We start from the raw sequence: 12,097 nt of genomic DNA, 5'->3' as shown, positions 1-12,097 counted from the left end.
GAGAAGCCTGCTGGAAATTTGCTGTTCCAAACTTCCCTGGAGAGTCATCAGTGGAGTATGTAAGTGTACCAACCAATGCATGCCACTTCTAGAATTACTTGGTATTGGCCAACTATTTTTGCTTAAGAAATTTTTAAATTTCATGCTTTTGTAGAGTACACAAAGTTTTCCTTCCACAGTAGGGTCTTCTCAGAGCCCATGGAAATGCAGCACCTTAAGTTTTAAAGTGGTCATCTGCATCAAGCCTATATTCAATAGGTGTAGTAGTTTAACCAGTAGGTATTCAGAAGCTATGGAGATAAAGACTGAGATAAGTGTAGAAAGATCTGCATCTTAATGATATTAGCGCATTTTTTACTGATACTGGCATGATTTTTGCAGGGAAGTCCACAGTTATTGGTAGATTTTCAACATAAATTAATTTTGGAAAGGATTGTTGAGATTGCAGAAGTAAGCATCTTAAAGTATCCACAAAGGGAGTTCTAGTTCTTATTACTCACCTTTTCCAAAGACAAAAAACAGGTGCACAAACTTGAATGAATATTGAAGCAGAGATAGGACAAGAGGAAGAGAACTCATTTAAAAAAAAGTGTTTGGCAAGCTGAAGTCTTAAAGATAAAATCTTCCGCAGGAAATACATAAAATTAGACAAGTATCATAGCGAAACTTGGATTTTCAAATTTAAACAAATCCCAGGAAGCCCAGACATCATTTGTCATTTATTTTTCACCTGCTTTTAAAGTGAAGAACTGCTAGCCTAGGCAAAACATGCAAGGCTCAACTGAGGGCTGCTTAGACTCTGTGTCCATGTCCCTTGCTGGCTCTGCTCACAAAAATGCGTACGGAAAGACCATTTTAGTGTTATTGTAAAATTAGGGTAGAATGCCTCTGGCACTGCCCTTCCCACCAAAACTACGCATACCAAATACACAAAGCAAACAATAAGAAAACAATGGCACAGGTCAGTATTTCCACAAGAAAACTGCAGAGTTTTAAGGGAAAAAAACGTTCTGAATACAGAATACTTGCCTATAAAGCAAAATTGTTCATGCACTTCAACACTGCAAGTTATTGCACACGCTAGAATATTCCAGCTTACTGTGGGGGGGTTTTAGGCATAAGAGGTATTGCAGATTCAATTGCAAGTAGTGAACTATTTCACATAGATATAAATGACAGGGAGCCTTTTATTCCAACTACTGCATCTGGATTCTAGCCAATCCCTCAATGAAACGTATAATTGGATAAATGTAGGTTATGGCATTAGTAGTATTCAAGTGCCTCTATTCTATTTGAAAAGGAAACAGTTTTTCTGACCTTTCAATCTCACTACAAATAAAGGAGCAATTATTTCTCAATAAGTGCATCTGTTGAAAATTAAATTAAAGAAAAAATCAGTTACTATTTTTTCCTAGCTTTCATAAACCGTCCTAACTTGTCAGTTTCCTGAGGATCTGCCAAACCACCTTGTCTTGTGTCTATCCTTCACACTGTGAGACTCCCAGAGGTGAGGCTCTCTCTTCATAAGTGGGGGAGGAAATATGCTTGGAAGTGTAAACTCTGGCAAATTTTTCATGTAAAAAGCAAGAGAAAGGGGATCTTTTTCAAAGTTGTGCTTAGAAAGCCTTTTAAAGAAGCATAACAAAAAGGTGCATTCTTGTATTATTTGCTGAAATTTTATCCAGCAGGTAGGGGGTTGTAATAAAATATAAAAATTTTTGTAGTTACTGAAATCACAGAAACTGATCTGCAAACAACTGCCTCTCATTTATCCATCCCTGACATGGAGGCAAAAAGGCACCCTTTCCAGCAAATGAATTTACTAGCATACTTTTTCACATTTCTAGACTAGTCCTTGTTACTGTGATGACATGTTTAAGCAGTGCTTTCCTCTCTGATCTATGCAGCAGATAATTTTTGCACAGCCTGTTTTCACTCTGCGCTCAGCATGCCCACTGGCTCTGCAGGAGTTCTGCTCGGGAAGTGAGAAGGAAAGCATGCACTACAGATCCACTAAGCAGACAGCAGCCCACGTCTGCCTTGGAAAAAGGCATTAGGCTGAGGATTTTTGTGAGGTATTTTCCTCTTTTTTTTTTAATGATGAAACTGAAAGTTTTTTCACCCCCTTGGTAGAGCTACTTTAATTTAAACTTGAATTCTGGACATACAAGAATAATTTCAAGCATTTTCCTATTGTCTAGATTCAAGAAACTTTTAAACTTTTTTTTTTAATATTTAGATTGTCACTTCTCTATGAAATGAAAATCCCTCAACCCCTCTAAGTCTGCACAATAACTGTAAAGCTGGAGTGAACTTCTGACACCCTTACAGTATACTGAAATCAATCCTTTAAAATATCCGACTCAAATGAATGTATAGTATATCTTTTATATTATATATTCAATTAATACATACAGTTTATATATGCATATATATATATACACATACATAATGTTCATGAAAACGATTGAACTACCTTAATTTTCCACTTTCAGAGGAAAACAATATGCAGTTTGTCATTTAAAAGGGCAAACCATGGCAGCATTGAAACATACCCACTGGAGACAGTCAGTATCAATGGCTGAGCACTGGCCACCACGAACACCAGCACTGTATCTGTATCACTGAGGGGTCTCTCAGTGACAAAGGCAGAATAATTTGGTCATGTATTGCTCAGCAATTAGATGCAAGCACACCAGAACCTTTTCTTCATGCTTATGTTGCTTTCACCAATATTAAATGTTTGGAACAAAGCATCTATCTGTGCTGTAAAATCATTGTGTGAAAAAAGATAAGGAGAACAAACAGCATTAAATTTACATGCATACATGAAACTTCTTGTTCCTCAAACATCTCAAAGCCCAAAAATCAGAAGGATAACATAAAAAATCAGTCTCCTGTGCTCTGCTATGTTTTGGATTAAAGGAACTAGAGAGGACAGTAAAGAAGTTAGTCATCAGAAGCGTTTGCAAAATACAACTTATGCTGAATGAAGATATGTATTTCAAAAAACCTGTTTCCAAATCCCAAGTTCAGCTGCAAAAGAAAATCAATTTAAATATCTTAATCATCACTGCTGCATCACTCCCTGAGGAGAAGCTGCCACATTCCAGTGCAGCTGGAATTCAAGCGGTGGCCCCAGTGGAGGGGTTATTGCAGGTCACAACACAGAGTCACTGGAAAAACAAAGAAAAACCCATGAATCCTCCTGGGCTCAACTTTCTTTTTACCCTGGTACTGGTGATGTTTTAGTAAATGACCTTGTCACTATATTTTATATAATATCTCTGTTATAGACCACCTCTCACCAGTACCATATTTTTCCAAATAATTTTATTTCCAACAGTTTTACTTAAAACTGAGAATACAAAAAGAAAGGAGGGCTTGAATTGACATTTCACCTGTAACATCAAGCAAGAAATAAAATATTCCCAAACAACCTGTTGTTTAATATAATGCAGTAGAAACAAAGCACTGATCAATATTAGGTCACTAATTTTTTTACAGTCTCTGAGCTTTGGGTACTGACCCAACACACCTCTGGAATAGCAAGCCATGAATCCTAGATCCCTATGGTTTGCAAAGACTACAACTGGTGCAGGGTGCCCAGCACTTCCCGAGACTAAAAGTTAATTTACAGGCCTCCTGTTGGAATATACACGTCAAGTCAATAGCCATCCAAACTGACCTGCTTATCCCTGAAATGCCAGATGCAAATATAAAGTTGTATGGCTTCAGGAATGTTGTCTTTCTTAGCCACAGCAACCCTTCCTTGAGGGTGCTAGCAAAAGCTTTTTTATAGCAGCGAGAGATTCAAGCTAAGAAAATAAAACACAAAAACTCAGAATTATCTAGTATTTTTCTTACTGTTCTCTAGATATTATAAATATAATCTTTATATATTATATATATATATTTTATATATATATATATTATATTATATTAAATATAATCTTTAAATCTGGTATTTAAAGATTATATTTATAATATCTAGAGATAGATCTCTTCAAAAACTGCCCAAGCACTTGAAACACTGTTTTTGAGAAGGTCTCTGAAACACAAATTCCATGGGAAAAAAAACTGGACTGTGGAAAGATTAGAGCCAGCAGACAGTCCTAAATGAATATCATACAGGCATACTTAAAAACACTTGTCAGTATTGCTTTAATTATATTTATGGTAACAAAATTATGACACAGGCGTAATATTCTTACAGTAAGAAATACATGTAGGTGAGATTTGAAAAGTTCCATGAAATTGCTTACAGCAATCCTATGCAGAACATCCACTATCCCGAAGTTTGTTATTGCTGTTGAAAAACAAGTAAAAATATCAGAAAGTTAAAAAAGAAATAGCAACCGCTTGTTGCAAATATAATGTCCCATTCAGATTTTTAACTAAAAGCAAGTTGATTAGATTCTGATCTCTGTTATATCCACACAATTACAATTCCCCAGAAGTGTGCATCCACTCCTACTGGCAACTCTGTAAATTAGATTAAAATCTGGGCCAATATGTGCATTAACCTAAACATTCATATTAGATCAAGTAAACCCTATGCAATAACACCCCCATGTAGAGTTAATATTCCATCCATACATCTTTTCTTCGTGAATGTTAAAAGACTATAGGTATAGGATCTGAGAAATAATTTGTCCTTTTATGTCAAGTCACATGAGAGTTTGTCAGTGGGATAAATCTGTTGAATCTTCTTTGCTAGAGAATCTCTCCCCACTTTAAAAAAAAACTTTTAAAAAAGAACCATGTTTTTTTAATAATGTTTTCTTATTCTGACATTGTAGCACATGAAATGGAAAACTGACCATCAGCTGAGTAAATAAGGCAAAAATCAGGAAAAAATAGTAGTTAAAGACCAGACAATCAAAAACCTGTAATGAATTGTAACTACTCTCTCAAACCCAAACCAGCTGCATTACCCTCCCCCATCACTATTAGGTTTCACAATCTAGTAGCTGCTAGGGCAAATTTCTGAATGCCTCCACTTCTACTCCTACCAAGCTTTCACCAGGGGCTGCCATCCTTCCTCATTTAATTATATTTTTTAACTAGAAGAGATGAATGTTTGCTGTGTGGTTACCGTTTTCCCAGACAAGAATCAGGCAGACCTGAGCAGACTAGTGCTGATGTTCTGATCCAGCAGAGCACTCGTGCAATCTGAGCCTTCAACCAAACCAGGGGTCCAGCCAACAGACAGCCCCGGGGCAAAAAACTGAGTAATGGGATGCTTCACTGAGTCAGGACTCTGAGTCAGACAGGCTGCAAGCTCCAACTGCGATGAGATAACAGAAGCCACGATTTAGCTAACTATGAAAAAGCTAGACTCTGTGTGTGTGTGCAAAGAAAAATGAAATTGTTATATATATTTCACACCCCCTCTAATAAAACCCCATCAGTAAATATTAAACTTTTCAAATTTGGTTGGTTTTTTGTTTGTTTTTTACAAACAAAGACACGTATGTCTTATCAGACATAGCTACACAGTGTCTGTGTACATTTCTTTATTAGGCTGAACACTCCCAGGAAATATAATGAAATTCAAGAGTTTATTTTGAAATCAAACTGCAACAATATGTGATAATGATAATAATAATTATCTCTAAAGAAAACATCGACTCATGGAACATTTTCAATTATGATAATTTATTCCCATCAAGTTGCTTGATATGATACTGTATCAGTGTAATAACACTGATAGAGGTTTAGCTACACTTTCAAAAAAGAGTTGTAGAGAAGCATATAGTTGCTCTCCCCTCAAATTTCAATTCTCTTATGATCTGAAAAAAACGAAAAGAAAAAGGTGCTGAGCTGCTGTAAACACAACATTATTTGCAAGAGGAAAACAGCAACAGTTTGTGATACAACTTCTACTTAAAACTTCATATAGCCCTTCAAAATAGAGCTGGAAATAATTATTTACTGGCTCATACAACTATGCAAAATAACAGCCTTTTAATATCTGCACGTGGGCAAGTCTGGATTCTGTTAACCTCAGTAAACATCATCTATGTTTACATGCATACAAGCTGGGTATAGATCGGTGCCTCTTTCAAGAAACAGGCATTATTTATCTTTGAAGGCACACGAGTGTTTCCTTCATATCTATACATATAAATGCATTATGCTAATAATTACGCTTTCCTTAAAATATATATAATTTAATCTATTACAGTAAATCTATATCACAGAATACCGTACCATAAGGAATGCAAAACAGAAATTGTGCTAAACCATTTTCACACTATTTTATATGCTTAACCAGCACTACAAGGAATTTAAACCATATGTAAAGTGGACAAGAAAATCAAACTACTAACAGAAGATTACACATACATATTTAAATGTCCTTTAGAATTAAGACAGTAACAAAACTCAATTATGTAAATCTTTCTTACAAATTAAAATAACACCTGACACTTCTCATACCTGCATCTGCAGATGTATTTGCCTGAAACTGGATTGCACTGGGATCTCCATTTCTCAATACAATTAGCATATTTAATCATGTCCAAACTAACAAGCAAATTCTCTACAGAATATGTTAAGCAAGTTTACAAATTTGATTAATAACACACCCTTTGGCCTATGTCCAGGACTAATTGCTTCAGACAGAACTGAGTCACCTTTGTAGGAAACAAATTAATTAGCTTCTTAGTAAAAAATGAAAAAAATCAGAGACTGAAAATTCAGAATACTTCCCCTCTCAAAAAAAGAGTTGGTAAGCAATAACACCATAAAACCGAGATGCTTATTATGCATATAGATTTGAGTTCTGCATCATCTGTTTCAGTCACTATTGAAAACAGATAATCAAAATACCTCATTACATTATTCTGACACACATGATTTTGACTCAAAGATATTTAAATTATTATGTGATAAACGTTAACACATCCACCTTGTAGACTTCTACGGTGAGATGTCCCACATGGAAATTCACTTAGTGAAAATCTCCGTCCTCTCTTGTGCAACAGTTACCTCACAATGACCATATCTGCAGTTACCTGCTTGCTTCACTACCCAGCGGTCACAGTGCACGGTGCTTTCTTTGATTTAACACATCCCTCTTAAAACACACTCATAATGGGAGGTGGTAGTTGGGGCTGGGTCACTCTTGGCTCTGACAGTGCTACATCTGTTTGGACTAAAGGAGAATTTTAACTCGAGTGAAGACAGCAAGGTACTGAGTTTTTCTCTCCGTTGGTTGCCAAAGAAGCCTGGTGGTGTAGTATGCAATCATGTTACTCCTGCATGAGATCAGGTTGTCCCTGGCAGAAGTTATGACCCACATGACCACCACTACCACCCTGCTCCCCTCTGGGCAGACCACTCTCTTCCCTCGCTCTGCTGCTCTGATGCTTGCATCTATGTGAAGAGCAAAGACTGCTTGTGAATGTAGCTGATAAGAAATCTACCAGGAAAAAAAAAGCACCAAAACAAGCCAAACTTTTCTACGGGTACTATTTCTATTGTCTTCAAGTAGAAGCTGTGACTTAAATCTCATAAGGGGAAAATAGTGTAGGTAAGTATGGATATCGACTTTGCCTGGCAGTGTAAAAACAGAATAACAAGACTTCCTGCATTCTAACTGGCAGAATTACTTTGAAAAAATATTAACATTCCCCGCACTGTAGAAAGATTAAGTACAACCAACCAAAGAAACTGTTGCAATCGTAATTGCAAAATTATAACATAGAAGAGAGATATTAAAATGTTCTTCTAAATTACTGATATATATGAAAAAACCCATTTCTTTAATTTCCAGAACACATTACCAGCTTAACAAAGATCAATCAACAAACATTGCAAAATGTATTGATTTCTATTAAGATAGATTGTATCACTATAACCACAAACTTCATGCTGTCAAAACATTTATGAAAAAAATGAAAGGTTTACCTGCCTAAAATCTGGTTTATTTGAACGGTTGGCCTTCCAGGAAGAGAACTAGTCTTAGGTTAAAAATATAAATAAAGATTTAGATTACAATATCACTATGTAATTACATATAAGTAAAGAACATAAAAACAAGAGACATTTCCACAATCTTTTTATAATACCAGACAGAGAGAAAATTTAATTTTTTGCTGGTTAAAGTCTATTCTTTCTTTCACCAAACTAAAAGTAATTTATAGAAATTGTTCAGTATTATTAATTTTGGTATCTTATATGTGTAAATTTGAACTCCCTAAAAGCATTTTATTATCTTTAATATTGCCAGGTCATGTTTGTTTCTATACAACCGAGTTTACCTTATTAAAAACTTTATTGAAAGACTTGGATTTGCATGTGAATTTTTGTACCAGCTACTGCCAGAGTATATGTTCTCCACAGAACAGTGAACATGACTTTCTACTACCAAAAAGGTAATCCATATGTGTTTTCAACACTGTTTTCCAGCTGACAGAATTAATCAACATCAGTGATATATTTCATAAAACTCCTAGTCAATTATTTCAGGGTACGAATTTTAATAAGCATTCTGTTATTTTTTGTGGATTACTTTTGGCACAGTTTTATGTTTCCTAAAAGAACATTCTTGTCCCACCATAATATTCAGTGTGTTATTGGTGCATACCTTTGGTGAGAACCTGCTTAGGTTTTTTCATCATAATCAAAAGCCTATTCTAAAGGGTTGTTAAGAGTCTCACCTCCTTTGGTTTGCAGTGGTATGCTGAGAATGTCAGCCTCTGTGGATGGCTCATTGTTCATGCTGATGCAATATAATGGTTCACCCAAGAAAGAAGGTTTCTTCAATCTTTTTCTGTTGAGTGCTCTTGACATAAAGTACCCTGCAGTAATACTCTTATCTTCCATATTCTGTAAACCTTCTAGGTCATCAGGTTCCTCTGTTTGGGCCAGTGAATCCTTTGATAAGTGACTACCAACCAATGCTTTGCTGATATAGTAGCCAGGGATTTTGCTCTCTGCATTAACACATAAGCTTTTGTCTTCGAGTCCAGCCTTTTCCTGAGCCATTAACATCCCTACAATATGGTCTTCAACTAACATTTTGGAAAGACTAGATGTGGAGTGAAGAGTGGAGTCTTGACTTGTGTAACAAGGGAGACTTAATCCAAAAGAAAGAGATTCCTGAGACTGTGGCATGGTAACGTTACTCATTGTTCTCTCAGGCTGCCTACATTCTTCCAGAAGGGTCTTAAGCTGCTCTTCAGAGAGGCTCGTTTGTTCTTCAGGCTGAAAGAAACAGGCGAGAATTTCTTCTGTCAAAATATAATTAATGAAAAGCAGTGCCATAAAACAGCTTGAGACATACATTGGCAGAATCCTTAAATAAATACCAATGTTTTTCAGTTCAAACTGAATTTAAATATACATTTCCATAATCACAAAATGTATGCAGCATCCTCACTAGGTTCTAGATAGACTCTGTGATGAAAGTTAGGAAAGAAGTCTGATGTCCACAAGGCACTGAGAGGCCTATGATTTTGCACAGTCTTCCATGAGATTTGACTGGATTTTAATTACCAGAGCAGGTACTTTTTCATATTTCTTGGTTTGCTGTGAATACACACACACACACACACACACACACTTTAGGATTATAGTTATTGAAAGGAAAATAGCACGTTGCTAAAATACTCTTGGGGCAATGCAGCTGGGGTCAGAAATGGTTTGGACAGCACCAGCCCACAAAGACTGTCACATACTGACTGAAATATTGCCAGCCGCTGGTGGCAGAAATGCCACATAGTGTCTCTCCCTCATGTGACACAAAGAACATCAGTTACCTACCATGGCAAGCATGGCCCATGGCATGTGACAGAAGAAAGCTCCATAGCTTCTGTAGGACAGTTTTAGTGCTTCGTTCAAGCTGTCACTGCTTGGATAGCTTTCAAATGTATCTTTTCAGTTAATTTCTTATTCAGAGACTGGCACACTCCCACCATTTTATCATACAGGTCTCCTCTATTGGACGTTTCTTAAAATTTGATATTACAGATAATGACTGATATTAGCAGGTTATGGTGAAGAATGTGAAAAGGATATTTTGCTTAAAGAGGTTAGAAATAGGGAGTTACTTCCAGCTATTACAATCCTTAATGCTCCTGGAAAACTGAGTAGCACAATATTCCCTGACAATTTCAAGATAAAATGATAAGGAAAAAACTATTTTAGATATGTGTAATACATTTGCACATGAAACAGGAGCTGTAGAAGATATCATTATATACAAAAAATGTTGGAAATGCTATGCAATATTTAATAGAGAAAAATGCTTTCTACAATCAAAATCTCAGTTTTTCCCAACCTCCAAGACACAAAGGATCAGCTGACACACTAATGAACCCTTAGGCTACAGTGATTTATGTAAAACAAAAATTCTATTCATTGTGTAATGACTTCTACAGAGAATTTATGTTGTGCTAGAGGATGGAGCTACTGTCATTTCAGAGGAGAGATCAATATCAGATGTTTAGCTGATTTTCTTTTTTCCCCGAAGGTTTCTAATCCAACTCCAGGAGTCATCCTGTTTGATATATATGACATGAATTGGCTACAGCCAAGGTACCACAGGGTACATGGAAACTGATTATTCATGTTCGTCAATGGGAACAATTTTCAGTCAGGAAGGAAAGAATATTTCTTTGAAAAACTTTTGGCTATTAAAAATTACAAGATGACACTAAAAAGTGAACAAGAATGACATTTTAAGTTACCTTCAGTCACCATTCTGTATTTACCAATTCAAACATTAATAATAGCTAATAATTACTGCTACAGACCGAATACAGTACAGTTCAGGCACTAACTGATGTGCATAAACTCAGCACTATAGAGTTATTTAACCCAGTAGTCTTTTCCTGCAGATATCAATTTCCTTCCCAAAGATACTCCAAGGTTCTTTCTTACACATAAAACAGAAGGCAACTGCATTAAAGAAATCCAGATGTTAAGGGCTTTTAAATGTTAAAAAAAAAAGAGCATCAACAGACTATCATTATGGGTAGAGATCTTTATTTAGATGAACACATAATCAGGTAATTATATTGAGATTCAAGTAATCTTGGTATCAATCTATGTATTTTTGATAGTATTTACTGAAATCAAGCCACAAGCTTAAGTGTTTATATAGAAAACATAAAAAAGATTACAACATCTTCAAACTTTAATACTTAGTCTTCTAAATTTTAATCCTAGTGCAGAAAATACTCACTGATGAAAAATAAATCAGGGAAAAATAATTAGTAGCAAAACACTATGATGAATCAAAAATGAAACATGAATTTTTTCAAATTTTCACTTTTAATCTAATCTACTAGCCCATGCTGAAGTCCTTCAATTTCTTGAAAAAGTATTTTAATTTGCAGGATAACATTTGTATCCAAGCAGTGTCTACCAGCATGGACTCATTGTAAGAAACAAGATGTTTTCACATAGGAAGAGAATAACATAAGAGACCACTACTGTGGAAGCACAGCTGCATGAAGAGATTATTCACAGAGCAGATTATACCGTGTAAACATAACTATATTTGTAACACAGAAGATTCTCACATCTGGAAACCCACATGGATTCCCACATGGTTTTGAGTGTGTGGTTCTATACTGACATATTTCAAACCTCTTGGCCAAGATCATTTGGGGCTAATTTTATGTTAATGACAGGGCAATTCACTTACTGCAGAAAGGAATTATGTATATGAAGCAAATAAATGATCAGTATGAAATTAATATTGTGAGAAGATCATCTTGTCCTGCCATTTTTTGGTCCTTTTATTTCCCCTATCCCCACCCCATTTATCTGCAGTCCATTTTCCCTCATCCAAATTTTTTTCTTTTTTTTTTTCTTTCAGGAAAATCATATGGGTGATATTCATAGATTACCTTGATTATTACCAGAGGGATAAGTGGTAAGATTTAGAGCCTAAGGCATATGGGGAGGGAAATTAATATAACAACTATAAGAGTTAAAAGTTTGGGAACTAGTGGGCTTGTTTTTCTCCAGAGTGGCAGGCCTGCAGCCTGCAGACAGTGTAAAACATTTCATTGTTCCTTCCATTTTCTTTTTCTTTCTCTTTCTCTCCCTTTGGATTTTTTGTAAGACATGCATGTAA

At 35.7% G+C, this 12,097-nt stretch overlaps 1 protein-coding gene across 1 annotated transcript in view; it reads right to left on the bottom strand.

The window, feature by feature from the left end:
* Window positions 1-7,889: 7,889 nt before the first annotated feature.
* FSIP1 (fibrous sheath interacting protein 1) overlaps window positions 7,890-12,097 on the bottom strand; it is a 65,366-nt gene continuing 61,158 nt past the window's right edge. Inside the window, exon 11 of the mRNA XM_066188301.1 lies at window positions 7,890-9,216. Within this exon, the coding sequence (XP_066044398.1) occupies window positions 8,641-9,216 (576 nt within the window). The 3' untranslated portion in view covers window positions 7,890-8,640. The remainder of the gene's footprint in view (window positions 9,217-12,097) is intronic.

This window comes from Chamaea fasciata, unplaced genomic scaffold (assembly GCF_029207755.1).
Source record: "Chamaea fasciata isolate MVZ Bird 193981 ecotype frontalis unplaced genomic scaffold, bChaFas1.0.hap1 SCAF_7, whole genome shotgun sequence".
NCBI classification, from domain to species: Eukaryota; Metazoa; Chordata; class Aves; order Passeriformes; family Sylviidae; genus Chamaea; species Chamaea fasciata.
This window is presented reverse-complemented; position numbering and strand designations above follow the sequence as displayed.